The sequence below is a fragment of the Orcinus orca genome, chromosome 11 (assembly GCF_937001465.1).
Source record: "Orcinus orca chromosome 11, mOrcOrc1.1, whole genome shotgun sequence".
Taxonomy (NCBI): Eukaryota; Metazoa; Chordata; class Mammalia; order Artiodactyla; family Delphinidae; genus Orcinus; species Orcinus orca.
In genome coordinates, this window is record NC_064569.1 from 11572411 (window position 1) to 11592323 (window position 19913).

Consider the following 19913-nt stretch of genomic DNA (forward strand, 5'->3'; position numbering starts at 1 on the left):
GTGCCAGGGTGTTACATGCTTGTTCTTGCCCTTGCTGATACTAGTCTACTCAACCTGACTTTTGTCCTTTCCCCAGAGATTTCAAGCAGACGAGTCATGCTGGAGTGCCATTAGAAGGGGCAAGAGATTGCTGCTGGATGTGAAAGGGGGTTTGAAGAGTTTGAAGTAATGTGTCTTTACAGGTAAACAGGATTTGAATTTAGCCCAGCTCCTATGGTAGAGGCCTAGACACAAAATTACCACATGCACACAGGTAATGATAAACGTCAAGGTTCGTATCCCTGAGCAATGATGCTAGCTTTGCCCTCCTTTAGTGCAGGGGAATTAAGTCAGTTTTTCAGTGAGTGCAAGGCGATGGATGGTGCATTCCAGGAAAAATGGGTGGAAAAGATGGAAACACATCCACAGACCCAGGAAACACTTAACTTTTATTCCTACCTCATATACTGCATATTTTCTGCAAAAATTATGAGTTAAATATAATTTAATGGAGACAAAGTACTTAAAATATAATTGCGACAATTAAAAAAAGAATCCTATCACGAATACAGAAGGAAAAAGAGCCAGTAAACAAAACAAAAATAGGCGAAATAAGAACAAAATCTCCTCAACTTCGAGATGGTACATTCATTCCTCTTCTTTCCCAGGTCGAAGCTCCCTGGGGTAACTGTTGAGATTGGGCCCCAGAGTAAAAGGTAATTATCGCACTGAGGGCACACAACTGATTCACAGAAGCAAGTCTATGTTCCAGACAGGGCAGCCGAGGCTGAAGAGGTTGCATCTAAGTCTTCTTCCGTTCCACTGAGGTGTCAGGGAAATGGAAGCTTCAGGACACCTGCCCAAGTGCAGCTGGGCTTAGTTTGCCCGAGCCCTTAGACTTCACTGAGGTTTAAAAATGGGTGCTCTCCTTGTCTGTCGTGTTCAGCTGCAAGTATTCCAGGGTGCCCTTCTTGTAGCTGGCTACCCGGGTTGGTTTTCTGTTCCTTATCCCTGAGGCCTGTCTTTTCTGTAAAGAGCTGGCGATCATGTCTACAAACTCGGCTTGCAATCGCTGTTGGCTTTCCCTGGAGAGAGAGTGCGGAGGGAAAACGGATCTTCTCAGCAATTCATACAGACTATCCCTCAGCTCCAGAACCGCCAGTTCCATTCACTGAATACTTGTTGAACACCTATTCTGGGCTGAACACAGGAAATCCAGAGCACACAAAATGATCCTTGCCTTCCCTTGATGAGCTTAAAGATCTGTCATCCCTGCTCTGTGTAGTTGTAGGAAAAGCAGAATATATTTCGAGCAGGAAATTATTGATATATTTCAATTTCAAAGTGAAACAACATGCTGCGGAATTCGGAGGCACGGTTAGGTTTACACATACCTCTGCAGGGAGGGGAAAGGAAGCCAGGCGGGTGCTAGGCCCCTGCCACCACGAAACTCTGAAAACACATTGGTCCCACACCTTCCTAGGAGTGTGGCTTGTCTGGGGAGGGCTCACAACAGGTGGAGGGTTTCAAGAGTTTAGAAGGGACCTGGGGTGCTCTTAATAAGGGGCCAGGTCCCCCGTGACCCAGGGACGATCTGGGTTGACTTGGCATCTCTACGGTCTTCCCCATGTGTCTGGGTCCTGCGTCTAGGAGTCTGCAAAACAGGGTTTCTCCACCACAGCAAAAGCCATTCCAACGGCCACAGTGACTGATCGCAGTGGCCAAGGTGCAACTGGAAGACCATTTGAGTCATCTTTAGGGGAACCTGAAACCGGTTACTTGGACCTGAAACCTGTCTTCCTCATCTCACGGGGAACACATGCTCCACGTGAAGACCCAGACCTGCAGTCCTGGAGCTGGGGGCGTTCCTGTTTCATCGGGTGACGGCAGAGCACTGCAGGCACGGGAGGCAATGCAGTACAGTGTGCTCCACTGCTCTACTTTTGTTACGACCAGAGGGGCAGGGAGGGAGCCCTAAACTGTCCTCTGGTCTCCTGAGCAGACCTGAAACCCTCTAGCAGTCAGAGAAGGGAGGTTTCCAAGCTTTTTCATGTGTGTAGTCTCTCACCTTGTATTCATTGCATCACTGCCACTGGCAAAGCACTCGACCACAGTTAAACCGGCTGCACGTAGCACAACTTACAAAGCCAAGACCTCCCCTCCCCCACCCCTCCCCATCACAGCCCCAGGCAGCTTACGCGGTCGGAGGGGTTGGCAGGTTGTACTCCTGGTCCTTCCCGCCGGTCAGCCAGTAGGTGGTCTCAGTTCCTCTTCCCTAGAGAGAAGAGAAAGGTGTGTACCATGGAGACCAAGACAGTCGACTCTAGCCCACCATTCTGACAAGTATCTGTTTCCAAAAGACATTTCACCTCTGAGTTTCTCATCAGCGCCTATATTTTAGGACAGCACCTGTTCCTGATATGATTTGCATTATCTGTACACCGATCTTTATGTCTAAGTGCCTGTTAAAAAATAAGTCTCTCATCCACCAGACGTGTTTTTTCAAAGTAGAATTTTCTTTTTTCCCAAAAGATATTTCAAAATATCACCACAGCAACAGCACAAGAGCTCTAAATGAAGAAGGAAGAACATTCCTCTGCAATCCTGCTACGCCAACGAATCCAACTGGTTTCTGTTGTCTACGTTTTATTCCGGCCCTTTTTGTCCCAAAACCTTGCCACGAAACTTGTGCCACAGTTTCCCCACATTAAGTGTGTAAATTATAAACGCATGTGCATCGTAATAAACATTCACTAAGTACCACTGGCTGGGCCCATCTGGAGGCTATAAAATAAAGGGAAACACAGGCAATTCTGTTTTTGCTAGAGCTTGTATTTGGAAAGGAGACTGGATGTTTATATTTTTAAAAATCACTCATTCAAAACAATTGTGGTTTGGGGCTCTGTTTGGACTGTAATAATCCTTAGACCACTTCTGTTTTGGGGGGAACACCCTGCAGAAAATGTATTTACGGAGAATTAAAAAAGCAAGTGTGATGTTTGGACACAACTACCTAAAAGGAGGCTCTCCCAGTTGTCACAGAGTAGAGGCCAGCGGCCCTATGACTAGTAGAGGCAGGTGGTCTTGGCCGATCATTGGCTTCAGACCAACTGTGAGTGCGGTTGCCTTCAACTAGCAGCCGGTGGGCCACCTGGAGACGCGCGGTGGCTCTCGAGGGCTGCTGTTCTAAATGTGCGGGGCAGCGTGGCGCATCTGAAACGGGGATTCTTACATCTCCCTGCGCATCACAGTCACATAGAGTACGTGTTTCAAGTACAGATTTCTGATCTACACCCAAGGAGGGTCTGACTCAGCAGGCCTGTGGGGGGAGTCCAGGCATCCGCATTGTAACAAGTGCCTGGACGATGCTGAGGCAGAATGTGGAGCCACACCTTGAGGTTCACTGGTCCAGAACCTCAGAAAAGTACAGCAAGAAAGGTGGCCTTAGAGAGTAGCAGCATCTTGCAGTAAAAGCGAGGACATAAGTGGGGAGAGGCGGGCTTTGACTAAAGTAGTCCTGCAATAGACTTAGCTCTTGGGAGTGGAGGGGGAACTGGGGACAAACCTGGATACAGGTGAAAGAAATGGTGGCAGCATTTTATAACGTAGTGGCCATAGTTCAAAACATCAGGAGGGGTCTTTGGAGTAAAGGGATGTTCTGAGTTTATAGTCTTCGGTGGTAGCTTCTCCTACAGGGGAGGGTGGGTGATCATTGCGGGGAGAGCAGGAAAGCACCCTTCGTTCTCATGCTCATCAATATACTGATCATTGGATGTCCAGTCTCAAAGGAGGCATCCCCCAGGTGCTGGTGAGAGCTTTCCTCTGGGTGCTGTCTCCGTGGACTCCTTACCTTTAAGTACGTTTCTCCTCTCACTTCATACAGGAACTGGCACTCCGTTCTCTTCAGGATGGATATTGTGGAGCCGCTCACATGAATTCTCAAGGCTGGAAATGCGAAACAGATCAATGAAAATCTCACCCGTTTTGAGAGCTATTATGTGGCACCATCTGTTTCCCCTTGAGCCAGAATATTTATTACAGGTGCTCTTGGCAGCTTAGATACTGCAGTAAAAATACTAAAAAATATCATCAGTGAGATAAGAACTATTATCGCACGTGGGAAGAGAGAGGGTCCTGAGGGAGGGGGCTCCTTAGGTTGTGCCCCGTAAATTTTCATCCCAGCTCAGAGTGGGAGCCCCTGGGCCTGGCTTTGGATTTAGCCTGTGGTGCTGAGCTTAAAAGGTGGAATTTGCTCTGGTGTCTCCATATAGACATTCCAATAAGTAGCTAAAGTGTTGGCGGCAAGGTGAAGATTCTGGAGAGAGTTATAGAGTCTTGACTTTCTCGTGTTTTACTCTTCCGGGGTAACGGTTATCCTTCTAACAAACAAGTGGTGAGGGCAATCTCGTTCACTGATTGATTACTATATAACACCTTCCCACTCTGGGTGCCACAGACAGTAACAACAGTAAGAATAATGAAAACCCCGTATTGCCTGCCTACCATGTACCAGAGGGCTGCTCAATGCTTAAAACACATCACTTCAACTCCTTCCAGAAACACTTCCAGCAAGGTTGGAATCCCATCCTCAATTTGTATCTTCAACTTTCTGATGCCTAGAAAGATGAGGTAACTTCCTCCCAAGCTTACACAGACAGTGACTTGTATAGTTATGATTTTAACCCGTCTGTTTGGCCCCAACCTTATTATTTCCTTTACACCGTGATTTTCTAGTTCAAACCAGTATCAGGTTGTCAGTAGACTGCCAAAATACCATACTACCACCAGTGTTTTGTAAGCCCGCACACACATTACCAATGCTTTCTTTCTCTCTTGTATATATTTCTAATATTATCATAGTCATAGGTATTTATTGAGCATTTACTAGATGTAACACACACTGCCTCTACCTTGCCAGAAAAACGCAATATAAGTTTTTGCATATAACAAATACTTATCATTTTCTTTATTAAAACCAATTCCAAGGAAAACCAAATAAAAGAGGAATAGGAAAGTGAACCAGGGTATATACTCTGTATCTAACTCACTGAATTTCTATTCAGTTTAAGAGAAATCCTGCGTGCAGGAACGAAGACCTGACGTAGCCAAAAATAAAAAAAATAAAAAAAAGTAAACCTAAAAAAAAATTTAGCCCTGGAATGCATACTATGTCTTTCGTTTTTCCTTATTAAAGGCTCAGTCCAGCACTTTGTAAGGCTATGTACATCAGGCAAAGTTCAGTGTGCATAGGAGCTTGACATCAGCTGCCTCAATTTATAGCTGTGGTAGTTTGTTCACAGGGGTGTCAAATTTGAAGTCTGTAGGAAACAGATCTGGGGCCCGAGGACAGATTAGTCTGTAGGACTGTCTGACTGTAACATCAGCAACACCAGTAATATCTCCAATTTCTTTTTGGGTCCTTTTCTCAGCTGATGCCTGTGAGGCCATGTAAATGGCGGCTGCTGCCACAGATATCAGGCTCCTTCCAGGAACCAAGTCCAACGCCACAGCTTTACGGGCTATATGTGTAACTACCATCGTACTTTAAATGTCCTAGGAACTCCTTCCTGTCTGCAGGCAATATAGAGACAAGCAGAAGCTATGGCATCATTAGCCCTTCCCTTCAGGCTCTTCTGTTCATACCCTTGGCCTGAATAGATTCCTGTTAAACGGAATTTCTCTTTAACTTACATGGATCTATGCTAAATTTCATGGCTATTCCAGGTAGAGCATGCCTGAATGCATTGCAAATGAACCCAAATTAATGATAACAGTCTAAAACTGAGTCAAAAAGGAAGAATAAAACAGTTATCAGTAGGGCTTCCCTGGTGGCACAGTGGTTGAGAGTCCACCTGCCGATGCAGGGGACGCGGGTTCGTGCCCCGGTCCGGGAAGATCCCACATGCCGCGGAGCAGCTGGGCCCGTGAGCCATGGAGCCTGTGCTCCGCAACAGGAGAGGCCACAGCAGTAAGAGGGCCGCGTACCGCAAAAAAAAAAAAAAAAAAAAAAAAAAGTTATCAGTAAACGGCAATTTGTAGCAAGGACTGGATTGACCCAGGCTCACGGCCAGTCAGTGTGAAGAGTCATTCTTCATCTCACTGGCACTTATTCTGCATTTTATCCTACAATTCCCCTCTGCTGGAAGACAGAATCTCTGTCCTCTAAAAAAAGCAGTCTCCCTTCTTACGGAGGCCAGTGGATTCCATCCGCGAGGCTGTGTTGACTGTATCTCCGAACAGGCAATAACGGGGCATCTTGATGCCCACAACTCCGGCAGCACAGGGACCTGAGAGGGACAGAAAACAAGAGGTGGAGGCAACAGAAGTCACACAGTGGAGTGGGGGGGGGGGGGGCAGGCCTCTTCTCAGCGTCACGATGCACGATACCTCATTTCATGGAGAAGCGGTTCAAGGTGGGAAATGCGACCTGTGACTTTTGCTTTAAGTCAATGTATTCACTGGGGGAGCACCATTATTCAAATCACGCTTTCAGAAAGTATTTTGCTCTAGGACAGAGAAGCTCATTGGCAACAAACAAGGCATCCAGAGATCCAGGCTGAAAGGTGTAAAGTGCTCCTTGAGATTATATATATATATGTGTGTGTGTGTGTGTGTATATATATATATATATGTATATATATGTGTATATATGTATGTATATGTATGTGTATATATGCATATATATGTATATATACACACACACATATATATAAAGATTTATTTATTTATTTATTTTATTTATTTTCGGCCACACTGGGTCTTAGTTGTGGCACACGGGATCTTTTGTCGCAGCGCGCGCACTTCTCTCTAGTTATGGCATGTGGGTTTTCTCTCTCTAGTTGTGGCGCATGGGCTCCAGAGCGCCTGGGCTCTGTAGTTTGCAGCACGCGGGCTCTCTAGTTGAGGTGCGTGAGCTCAGCAGGCTTAGCTGCTCCGCAGCATGTGGGATCTTAGTTCCCTGACCAGGGATCGAACCCGCGTCCCCTGCATTGTTAAGGTGGATTCTTTACCACTGGATCACCAGGGAAGTCCCCCTCTTTAATATATTAAATAGAAGCCTCTCAGGAAGGATGAAGACGATCCCACTGCTTGCTTCCTCTTCCAGCCACACAGCCCAGAGCTCTGAACTGCTGGAGGGCACAGTACACTCAAAGGCTCAGTGGCCCAAGTTTGTTTTATTTTATTTTTATTTAAGTCAGAGTAGCCTTTTTGGCATTGGTGGCCTGATGATGGAAGACCCAGAAGACAAGGACTTGGCATCTTCTTCCCTGAGCATTTCATGCACCATGTGAATACAGAATGGGGAGCCTGTCGCACAAGGATACTCCAAAAGGAAGAATAAAAGCCAAGGCAAGGCGATGCACGGTGGCATATCAGGTAGGAAAGAAGGGTTTGCTCATGCAAGCATTTGTGTGGAATGACGGAATGCAAGGAGTTAAAATTTTCGAAGTTAAAGATTAACTCAGAAACTGCAAAATCGGGTTTTGGATAGAGGTAACTATTGATTTTATGGTTGGCTGATTGGGTTTTGACCTCTATGAGTTTCTTGATAGATTCGTCCTACAAATATTCTGTGTTTATGAACACTGAAAAAATTGAACATTGAGTTGTTCATTGTTTATGAACACTGAAAAAATAAAAATACTGAACCCTCCCCTGTTAGGTTCAATGCAAAAAACAAAACCAACCACAGAGAAATAAAAAACAAGCAAGAACAGCAGCAGCTACTTGATTAGAAGCTCTCTGAGCTTCCCAGAATCTAAAATATGACACAAATGAACTTATCTACGAAACAGATACAGACTCACAGACATAGAGAACAACCTGTGGTTGCCAAGGGGGAGGGGGGATGAGGGGAGGGACAGACTGGGAGTTTGGGATTAGCAGATGCAAACTAGTATATGTATGTATAAATGAATCACTTTGCTGTACACCAGAAACTAATACATTGTAAATCAACTATACTTCAATAAAATAAATTAAAAAAAAAAAAAGATCTCTGAGCTTCCCAAGGCTATGCCTTGACTAGTCACTTCAAAAATGGAATGATAAAACTGGGAAGGGCCTGGAGGTGGAAAATGCCTGCAGATGTTATGTTTTGTCTTCAACTATCAATATTTAACTGCAACCTTTTAATTTCTTAGGGATAAACCCGTCTCGGTATATGTGTCTACTATTTACTCTCATTCCAGCCCAATGTGACAGTGCCTGAGCCCTGGCAGTCACTCAGGCATTGAGTAGGTCACAGAGGAAAAGAGAGGGGACCAGGACCCAGAGCTCCATTCTCTCTCCCTGGTTCCATCAGTTCTGCTGCTGTCCCTTCCTCCAGGCCCGACAATTTGTGATGGGTCAGGGAGATGCCGAACAGTTCCCTTATGTGTATATGTAAACATCTACGACAATTTGGTTGTGACATGACTGGGGAAGGCCACAGCTATGTTCCTGGCTGTCAAAGATGTGGCAGCAGTTTTTAACTTCTAGATACTGTCACTCTGAGACTCTCACTGATTCATTACTCAACCAAATATTTACTGTCTGACTCTGTGCTAGGCACGGTGGATACAGGATGACTTTTGCAAATGCAGTTGTCTGGCCCTCACCACAAAGCCTGGAGTGACCTCTTGGGTTTTCTCTACCCTGTGTCTTCTGTGAGGCTTGGAGGGCAGAAAAAGAGGCAATGACAAGAAATTATAGGGAGATGTGATTTACTTTAACACAAGGAAAGACTGTCTAACAATTACAACTATTTGATAAAGGAGTGAGCTGACTTTGGAAATACTGAGTTTTCAGGGAGTCCTGGGATTATTTGTTCTAAACGTGGTTATATTATTATTTATCTTGGAAAGTATAATTTATGCCCTGTAAAAGATTAATCTAGATGACTTCTGAGTTCCTCTACCACTATATTCTTCTGTGATACCATAAGTCCCTACATAGGAACGAGCTCTGTTCCGAGAGCGTGTTAAGTCTAATTTGTTTGTAAGTCCAACAAAGTTAGCCTAGGTAACCAACTAACACAATTGGCTATATAGTACTGTACTGTAATAGGTTTATAATACTTTTCACACAAATAATGCATAAAAAACAAACACAAAAAATAAAGAACACATTTTTAATCTTACAGTACAGTACCTTGAAAAGCACAGTAGTAGCAGCGACGTCATCGCTGCTTTTACGCTCACTTCTGGACATCCTGGGCTCGAAATAAAGATACTGTACTACTGTACTCTAAACAGTACTATACAGTAAAGTACACAAAAGCACAACCACTTGTAGAGGATGCACGCATGTGACAACATACGCCAGACATGTGAACTAACTTACATGACTGGACACGCGAACGCATGTTTGCATCTTTAAAAGTTCGCAACTTGAAGGTTCGTATGTAGGGGACTTGCTGTATTCGTAACTCATCTTCTCAAATCTCTACATTCAACGTTGGATAAGGTTCATGGTCTTTAAAGTGATCCATGTACTTTCTGTACCACTGAGGGGTTGGGGGAACATAAACGCCCTTTTATTGTAGGGATCTGAACAGATATGTTTTCCCCCTGTAGATAACATAATCCATTTAAGATACTGTAATATTTCAGTGGGAAAAAAATACACAGAAGTTGGGGGTGGGGGAGAGGGAGGGAATGGGGAAGAGATAAATGACATAGTAAATAGGGCAGCTTGAATAGGAAGTCCGGAGCTTGGTATTTTAGTTCGTGGTTGGTGGGTGTTTATCGTTCCGTGAGTGCTGTCACGGCTGTCGTTTCCTAGAACTCTCCAGAGACTAATTATAGGTCTAATTATGTCAGGATGTGTAACGGGACTTCGTATTTGGCAGGAGGATTCAAGAGTAAACCTCATGTGAAAATTGATCACGTCTGAAGATCCTTTAACCTTTCTGATTTAGTCGGTGCACACAGGTACATACGGTTCTCGATTGCTACAATGCTCAACTACATACCAGAGTGAATTCCAATGCGAATCCATATTGGGAGGCCGGGAAGATGCTCTAGCTCAAAGGTCCCCATGAAGCTGAGGATGTCCAAAGCCATCTTGGCGATGTCAATTGCATGTCGGTTGCCATTTCTCTTAGGCAAACCACTAGCCACCATGTAGGCATCACCAATGGTTTCCACCTGTGGAAGTAGTTTCTCATTAGTGAATCTGACCCTTCTAATGGCACAAGAAATCAAACAGAAGCAGTTAGTCACATAAAAAATTGGCTTCCCTGGTGGCGCAGGGGTTAGGAGTCCACCTGCCAATGCAGGGGACTCGGGTTCGTGCCCCGGTCCGGGAAGATCCCACATGCCACGGAGCGGCTGGGCCCTGTGGCCGCTGAGCCGTGGCCGCTGAGCCTGCACGTCTGGAGCCTGTGCTCCGCAACGGGAGAGGCCACAACAGTGAGGGGCCCGCGTAGCACAAAAAAAAAAAAAAATTTTCGAGAACTCAGTATGAGCATGGCCCTGTACGCTTTTTCTGGGACTAGTTCAAGACCAGTTCTATGCTAATTTCTTCAGGGTTTTTATAGCCTAGTGAAATAGTTGATAAAACAACTATAAAGGATTTTTTAAAAAATATATTTTAAATTAATTTTTGGCTGTGTTGGGTCTTCGTGGCTGCGCACGGGGTTTCTCTAGTTGTGGCAAGCAGGGGCTACTCTTCGTTGCGGTGCACAAGACTCTCATTGCGGTGGCTTCTCTTGTTGCGGAGCACGGGCTCTAGGCGCACGGGCTGCAGTAGTTGTGGTGCACGGGCTTAGTTGCTCCGCAGCATGTGGGATCTTCCTGGACCAGGGCTTGAACACATGTCGCCTGCATTGGCAGGCGGATTCTTAACCACTGCGCCACCAGGGAAGTCCCCGCCATAAAGGATTTTAACCATATGAAAGTACTTTATAATAATATGAATCATCCAGATGTGATGACAATTCTATCAATGTTGAAATAATCTGAATGGTTTTATATAATTTTAGGAACACCTCTAAATACCAGAAAAGTCATCTTTGGCTCTTATCATTTTTTATAAACTATTTGACAAAAAATAATTATAAAACTCAAAATGGATTAAAGACCTAAATGTAAAGTCAGACACTATAAAACTCTTAGGGAAAACACAGGCAGAACACTCTATGACATAAATCACAGCAAGATCCTTTCTGACCCACCTCCTAGAGAAATGGAAATAAAAACAAAAATAAACAAATGGGACCTAATGAAACCTAAAGGCTTTTGCACAGCAAAGGAAACCATAAACAAGATGAAAAGACAACCCTCAGAATGGGAGAAAATATTTGCAAACGAAGCAACTGACAAAGGATTAATCTCCAAAATATACAAGCAGCTCAGTATCAAAAAAACAAACAGCCCAATACAAAAATGGGCAGAAGACCTAAATAGACATTTCTCCAGAGAAGATATACAGGTTGCCAACAAACACATGAAAGGATGCTCAACATCACTAATCATTAGAGAAATGCAAGTCAAAACTACAATGAGATATCATCTCACACCAGTCAGAATGGCCATCATCAAAAAATCTAGAAACAATAAATGCTGGAGAGGGTGTGGAGAAAAGGGAACCCTCTTACACTGTTGGTGGGAATGTAAATTGATACAGCCACTGTGGAGAACAGTATGGAGGTTCCTTAAAAAACTAAAAATAGAACTACCATACGACCCAGCAATCCCACTACTGGGCACATACCCTGAGAAAACCATAATTCAAAATGAGTCATGTACCACAATGTTCATTGCAGCACTATTTACAATAGCCAGGACATGGAAGTAACCTAAGTGCCCATCGACAGATGAATGGATAAAGATGTGGCACATATATACGATGGAATATTACTCAGCCATAAAAAGAAACGAAATTGAGTTGTTTGTAGTGAGGTGGATGGACCTAGAGTCTGTCATACAGTGTGAAGTAAGTCAGAAAGAGAAAAACAAATACCGTATGCTAACACATATATATGGAATCTAAAAAAAAAAAAAAAAAAAGGTTCTGATGAACCTAGGGACAAGACAGGAATAAAGACACAGATGTAGAGAATGGACCTGAGGGCACCGGGAGGGGTAAGGGTAAGCTGGGACGAAGTGAGAGAGTGGCATGGACATATATACACTACCAAATGTAAAACAGATAGCTAGTGGGAAGCAGCCGCATAGCACGGGGAGATCAGCTCGGTGCTTTGTGACCACCTAGAGGGGTGGGATAGAGAGGGTGGGAGGGAGACGCAAGAGGGAGGGGATATGGGGATATATGTATATGTATAGCTGATTCACTTTGTTATATAGCAGAAACTAACACAACATTGTAAAGCAATTATACTCCAATAAAGATGTTAAAAAAATAAATAATAATAATTATAGGTTTCTCTAATATATAATACACTTTCTTGTACTATGATGATTCCAATCACTTTTCTTGTAATAGGCAGTAGACCTATTTATTCTTTGATAAGTGTTCTCCCTTTTAATATTATTTTCATAATCATATACATTGTTCACGTGTGTTGGTTAGTTAACTTCATTTTGCTGAGTATCTCTAAAATGCATAATCGGGCTTCCCTGGTGGCGCAGTGGTTGAGAGTCCGCCTGCCGATGCAGGGGACACGGGTTCGTGCCCCGGTCCGGTAAGATCCCACATGCCGCGGAGCGGCTGGGCCCGTGAGCCATCGCCACTGAGCCTGCGCGTCCGGAGCCTGTGCTCCGCAACGGGAGAGGCCACAGCAGTGAGAGGCCCACGTACCAGAAAAAAGGAAAAAAAAAAAATGCATAATCATTTTCTATTCAACGGGAACTCTTGTTAGCATGGCTTTCTGATCTACATAGGGTGAGGACTGGGCTAAGACAAATCCTAAAAGGAAGTCCTTCCTGTGGGTAAAACCATCATAACAGACTGTTACATGAATGACCCCTAAACTTAAGCATACAGAGTTTTAGTCATATTGTTTATCTCAGTAATCTTCAAAATAATCCATTGAGTTAGGTATTATTGTGCCATTTTACTGATAGGTAGATTGAGACTTGCTGAAATTAAATACTATATTTTATGAGGTCATGCAATGAGGTGGGGCAACCTGGGATTTGAATAAAGAGTTCTAATTCTGAAGTTACTTGTTCCACATGCTCTGCTGCTTTTCCAACATGAAAATGTGGGAATGCAATTCTCCTTTACTCTTCCGATTCAGACATTATCAGCCCGGAACTGGCCGGCACCCTGGTCAGGCAACAGATCCAGCTCTGTTCTTTACTCTTCTTCGAACGATGCTTGCTACTTCAGCAACAATGACAAAAGATTCCAATTCTCCTGAGAATAACTCTGGTACCTTCTCTCCTTCATTCATAATCAGCCTAAACACTGCCCATTTTGTGAAGATGACTGAAGAGTAAACCATTTTCCCTAAATTTAACACCCCAAATTCATTCCTGCTGGACTGTATGTTGTGTCTTTCATATTGGTCCTTAAAGTCACAAGGTCATTTCGACTTACGACCCTTCTTATTCTTCCACTTCCCTTCACTTTTAGCTCAGATTCAACCACTAATTCATTAAATCTTAAATTACAAAGGACAAGACCTGAGTAGAGTTGGCCTCTGTATCCACAGGTTCCGCACTGTGGATTCAACGAACCATGAATCAAAAATATTTAAACAAAATTCCAGAAAGTTCCAAAATGTAAAACTTGAATTTGCCACACTCCAGCAACTATTTATATAGCACCTACATTGTATTAGGTATTATAAGTAATCTAGAGATGATTTAAAGTACATGGGGATGTACATAGGTCACATGTAAATATGTCATTTTATACAAGGGACTTGAGCATCTGGGGATTTGGGGATCCATGGGGGTCCTGGAACCAATTCTGGGGCAGAGGGGCTAGTGGGTAGCGACGGAGGACTGTAATAACAGAAACAACCAATTCTGGTTCTGCTGACCTGGGGCTGAACCATCATTCAGCCTATTAGGTGAAGTGGTTACCTTGTACACGTCGTGGTGATCGAGAATGTGGTCAAAATTCTTATAGATGTCATTGAGCATGTCCACCACTTCCATGGGGGTGCTATACTTGCAGATGGTGGTGAACCCCACAATGTCACTGAAGTAGATTGTAACTTCCTCGTATAGTTCAGGCTCCACGATGCCTTTCTCCTTCAGAGACTTGACCACCAGCCTAGATGAGGAAGCGAAAAACAAGGCCTTCAACTTCAGCAAATTTCTTCTTCCCCTACAGAAATCTTTGAGGCTGTACTAATTGTCCACCAGGAATTCTAAAATTGGGGATTTCCAGTGAATTGTGTGGCTAGGAAGCAAAGACAGTTTGCATAAACCGAATGTATGAATATACTACACACACACGTAACACATGTATTTGACCTCAGATGAACAGGAGGTTCAGTATTAATTTAATACTTGATTATAACACTAATATACATGTACACATAACTGTAATACCTACACAATCCTAATACTTGCTCACTTTTTACCTCTCTATTGATAGCTTCTTCTAGATAGCGCTCTACATCCAGAAGCCGAGAAGGAGAGTGTGTCATTGATGTAACAACTTGACTCACGATAGCTATCAGATCTGACTTTCTCATCAGTAAATAGTTTTACTTCCCTGGCATATTTAACACGGCCTTGTTTAATATCACTATGAAGAAATAATGTATTTAAAATGAATTCTGATATATTCTGAACCCGGATTTATTTGAAACATTTTGGAGCAGAACTGGGTCCTTTAAAAAGCAACATCAGTTACCACGTAAACAAGTTAAAATTCTGCTAAAACTGCACAAGTCGAATAGAAGCAACTTAGACTATCTCTGTTGAACAGACATAAAGGGCAGTATATTAGGCTCAGAATTAAGAGAGAAGAACCACAAGAAGAGATGCCACGCTTCCTTCATGTGCCAAGTTGCCTTTTCATTGAGTAAATGGGGTGGAGGGGTGCTGACATGAGGCTGCGTGTTCCCTGTCTGCCTTTGGGATCAATTGGTAAAGGACCAGAGTATGGACCGCCTGCAAAGGTCATAAAATCCCTTACTTTTCCAGATGAGAAAGCTGAGGCTTAAAAAGAAAGTATGGGGAGTTCCCTGGCGGCCCAGTGGTTAGGACTCCATGCTTTCACTGTCCAGAACCTGGGTTCAATCCCTGGTCGGGGAACCGAGATCCCACAAGCTGCACGGTGCAGCCAAAAAAACCCAACCAAATAAAAAGTATGACTTGCACAAGGTCCCAGAGCCACTGAGGGCAGAGCCAGTGCTGGAACTCAGTAACTCCCAGCCTTCAGCCTTGTAATTGCATCACATTCCTGCACAACCCGGGCCTCGGATCCTCAGGGTGATGGGGAAGATTTGGAGGTGTGCTGGCTGCAGTAAAGGAAGAAGGTCTGGCACTTTCCTGGAAAACAGACAGCCAATCAACCACCAGCATTCCCAAAACTCATTTAGAAAACCTTCAGAGCATCAAGGGAGGTCCTTTCAGTTGGTACGATGATGAAATCTGGGAACTTGAAAACCGTCCCCGCTGTGTGGCTGGTCAGATTCGCAGGGGCACGTCTGGGGCGGTGGTTCTTTACCTGCCCCGTAGAAGGGTGCAGATTATTTGGAGGCTACATAGACTAATGATAAGATTGGATATTTCGCCATCTTTGCCCTTCATTTTACTGCTTATAGCTGAAAAGTCATATGAGCTTAGAAAATAGTATATTACCTGAGAGAGAAACTAATGTTGGTGGATCAATGAAGGAAGGGCTATGAGTTAACCTGGTGAACTTTGATAACAGGTTTTTGCTGACACAGTATACAGAGTAGGTGTCTTAGAAGTGCTTCCCACAGGTACGTAGTTTTTTCCATAGGTAGAAAAAACTTCTATTTTAACCTGTTTCAAAACCCCCAGGAGTGCTGGGAAATAAGTGTCTGGCTCCTACCTGCAACTTATGCACAATTTTGCTGTAATATTTATTTTGGATTCTTCTAGGTATCATGCATGTATATTTTAGTTTTCTTTTGCAAATATAAAGAACTCGTATATAAATGATCAAAGTGACTTGCCCTGCAGTCACTGTGTATTGCAGCCCTTGCTCTACAATCTTTGGTGATCCAACGGGAACATCTCCCGTCTAGTGGTCAACATGGCACACTGAACCAAGGGTAGGAAAAAAATCCACGGTGCTGAGCCAGCTGTTTCAAATCGTGAGTGTCATTACTGGTTAAAACCATCAGTGATAAAAAGCTGGGAAGGCAGCTAAATCATCAGGATGTTGTTTTTGTCACAACTCAGCATGAAAGGCCAGGCAAGGACTGATGCATTACATAAAGAACATTCGCAGAGCACTAACAGAAACTCCATCTCTAAAGTGAATAATAAGGGCTCCAGCCTATGCCCAGGGTACCAATGCCAGGCTGAGGGTTCTGGCATTAGGCTTTCTTCAGGGCCAGATGGTTGAACAGGGCATGTGTGTAACTCCTACCTCCTCATTCAGGCTTGTAGAAGAGAAACTATTTCTTTATTTAGAAAACAACTCATACGAGCTCAAAATCATTCCTTTATTAATGTAGAGCTGATATGCTCAATGAGCATGGGTTCAAAATAAAATAATAATTAATGCAAGTAATATATAAAAGTCGTAACTACTATGCATAGTAATAACAACCATGGACGTTACAGACACTGTGCTAAGTACCTTATATTGTGCACATTATTTTAGAGGATTCTTTGAGCCAGCCTATGACGGGAAACAGGCTTGCAGTGTTTAGGTAACTTGTCCAAGGCTGCAGATCACAAGTAGGTGGTGGAACCATGATTTGAAGTCAGGCCTAGCTGACCTCAGTTTCCATGATTTCACCCAATGCGACACTGCCTCGCTTATCCTTAATCTAAGAGGACAGTTTATCATTCATTGAGCAGAGAACATTACCTCTCACTTGTGACAGTTGTGGGCCCCTTGGTCCAACCTATTTCCCAGCTGTTCACATTTTAATTTCTTGCTTATCTTAACATTTCTTAGTTATTACCTGAGGACCAACACTTATAAAACGTTAAACTGGGATTTCAACCTTAATTTCTTTCTCTTCTGTCATGGTTGTAATATTGTTTCACAAAATAGAGGTCAGCCCGTAGACACCTGTGTGATGAGACACCTGGGGAGAGTGGGACCATACCTTCTCCACTAAAGATGCTCCCACTTCTTGTAATTTGGCCTCTACTTTGAGGCAGACAGAAGAAAGCAAAGAAACTAACACTTAGTGCCTGAAAATGCCTTAAAGCTCACAGATTCTGTAGGAAAACTTTAATTTCCATTTTTGGACTGGGGAGAGACAGTGACTGGCCTAAGGTCTCAGACTTAGCAGAAGTGGCCAAGAGGTGCTGGAACCCAGGTCACCTTAACTCTACCGTCCATGCTCCTTCCATGGTACCACACAGCCACTGGAAAACAGCCTCTTTCTTCTAGCTATTCAGACAGTGCAAACCAGGGCAAGGCTTAGCAAGATACATGAATTTTTAAAAAATATATATTTTCTCATATTTTATTGTGCAATATAAACTTGACTAAAATGCACTAAGTAACAACATGTTATATTTAAATCAGCACTAAATTAAAATGTTTGGTGGGAAATAGCATAATTTATTTTAATACACTCCAACTCAGTCTGAAGGTGAGCACTTTACTTCTGAAGGTTTAGAGATTCTACCTATAGCTTATTATTGAAACAGACAAATTTTTTGGTCTCTTTCTTCACCTTTGATTTTTAAAAATTCTTCTTCTTTAGTTCACAGTGTCATAGAAGTGTAAAATAAGACTGATAGAAACCACTCTAAAACATATGGCTTTATATACATAAAAAATTCAATAATGTTGTCACAACCCCTAATACAGTATGATTCTTATTTATTTACTAGCATCCAGAATAAATACATGTTCTGTACATATTAAATTGTTTAAGTGTATCTAGAGCAGTGCCTGTAAAAGTGGGGATACGTGCATTTTTAAACACAACAATCTGTTGAAGAATATGCGAAAGGGACCAATCCTGTATAAATACAGAGAAAACCAATGCTAGACAAATACGCTTTGGCTTTCAGCCTTAAGGGCTGAGCATGTCTGCGGAGTCTGGAAGATCACGTCCGCGGGAGGACTTCCTTACCTTGGGAGCAACATGAAATTAAGCCTGTCAGCCCTGTCCCTCTCTGCCTTGTACAGCTGTGTCCTTTCTTCCACCAGATGTTCCAGGTTTCGGGAATACAGCTGCAGACGTCGGATCAAGGTATCCATGTAAGTTTCATTTTTTTGGTCATGGAAAAGGCTGTAGGTAGTGATAGATGAAGAGGTCTCCATATTATCAAGAAAACATGAACATCCATTAAAACAATGGGCAAATATCATAGACAGGTAATTAAACTAAGAAAGGATAAAAATGACCAACAAATGTAGCAAAAATTTTTAACCTGAGGAAGGATCAAAGAAATAGAAATAACATTTTTTTTTTTTTTTTTTTTAGAAATAACATTTTAAAAAAGGAAAAACAAATGTGAGCACAATGGTAATCAATGTAGGTAAGACGGAAGAAAAATATACATTACAGCCTTTCTGGAGGGAAATCTGGTAAAATGTGTCATAAGCTTTAAGAATGCTCGTGCCGATCGGCCCATCAACCCTACTTCTAAGAATTATCCGAAGGAAACAATCATGCATGTGCTGAAAGTTAACTACAAAGAAAGCCACAGTATTCTTCACAAGCAAACATTTAAAACTAACCTAAATGTGTAACAAAAAGTGATTGAAATATGAAACGATGGAATATGAATGTATCATTAAACACAAATTAGAATCGTGGTACACACAAAGATGCTACCTCTATATTATTAAGTGAAAACAGCCAGTTTATAAAACAGCAAAAATTATCGTCCCATTTTTAATTTTTGAAAACTGGTGGCCATCTATTAAAAACTAGGTGATGTTTTTACTTTCTTGTTTGCTTATTCATATTTTCTAAAATTTTAATAAGGAGCAACTTGCAATAAAGGGGAATATAAGAAAAGGACCAAGAAAAGTAAAGCTGCGCCTTATATAGTATCTCCTCAGACAGAGTCAGGGTCCTAGAGCAAAAGCCCTAACTCTGCAGTATTTTGTTAGATCAAGACAACTTAGATGAGATGGCAGCTTCTCGTGACCCTGTGACACGCCTAGGTGCAGAGCCCAGTCAGGAGGCACACTGAGTCCCACACAGCTGTTGTGAAGGGATGAATAGATCATACCATTTCATTATCACAACAACAATTACAAGTTGCCATTTCTGTACTCAAAAAGATGGACTACATCATAATCCCCTTGGTGTGGGGCGGGATGTTTGTTAAAAATTGAGTACTTTTCTGAGTCCTATCACAGACCTATATGACTGGAAACTGCTAGGTTTGGGATTAAGAGAAATATTTAACAAGGTCCCTAGGAGATTCTTACCGGAAACCATTATGGAGTCTAGCTGGGTAGAAAGAGTGAGGGAGCAGGTGTAAGGGATGGATTATCTTATTTCATGATGAATTGATTCAATTAAAACAGTTTCCTCAACCTTGGCTGTGTATTTTAATCACTTGAGGAGCTTATTTAAACTCCTGATGCCAGCCTGCACCCAGATCAATTACACCAGACTCTCTAGGGTAGGATTCTGGCATCAGTAGTTTAAAAATCTCCCCAGGTGATTTCAGTGTGCGGCCAAGTTGAGAACCACCGTATTAAAGGCTAAATATCAGGGGCCTAGTTTTATCTTCACGAGCTTACATTTCATCTGTCACACATACAATCTCATCTGCTCTTAGTAACAGGTCTGGGAAGGAATGAAAATAATAAATCATTTATTATTTCCTGCTCCTTTTCCACATATGACGGTTTAGATCAAACAATCAATGGTCACACTTTCATTGTCTTCACTCTAC

The 19913-nt window shown here is 42.8% G+C and overlaps 1 protein-coding gene and 1 long non-coding RNA gene across 8 annotated transcripts in view; one reads left to right on the forward strand and one right to left on the reverse strand.

The window, feature by feature from the left end:
• LOC117197143 (uncharacterized) overlaps positions 1-2968 on the forward strand; it is a 46121-nt gene extending 43153 nt beyond the window's left edge. Inside the window, exons 5-6 of the long non-coding RNA XR_007469945.1 lie at positions 77-182; positions 2512-2968. This is a non-coding gene — a long non-coding RNA (uncharacterized LOC117197143). The remainder of the gene's footprint in view (positions 1-76; positions 183-2511) is intronic.
• Positions 1-19913, reverse strand: part of GUCY2C (guanylate cyclase 2C) — a 144136-nt gene that overhangs the window by 36312 nt on the left and 87911 nt on the right. For 5 of the 7 annotated variants that reach the window (XM_033408149.2, XM_049693869.1, XM_049693870.1 and 2 more), the window contains 7 exons: positions 18128-18286; positions 13959-14151; positions 9935-10109; positions 6168-6266; positions 3830-3924; positions 2178-2254; positions 410-1064 (listed from right to left, as the gene is read on the reverse strand). In XM_033408149.2, the coding sequence (XP_033264040.1) occupies positions 890-1064; positions 2178-2254; positions 3830-3924; positions 6168-6266; positions 9935-10109; positions 13959-14151; positions 18128-18286 (973 nt within the window). In that variant the 3' untranslated portion in view covers positions 410-889. Of the gene's footprint in view, positions 1-409; positions 1065-2177; positions 2255-3829; positions 3925-6167; positions 6267-9934; positions 10110-13958; positions 14152-18127; positions 18287-19913 lie in introns of those variants that run through there. The other 2 variants (XM_049693872.1, XM_033408152.2) reach the window with 1 other exon arrangement.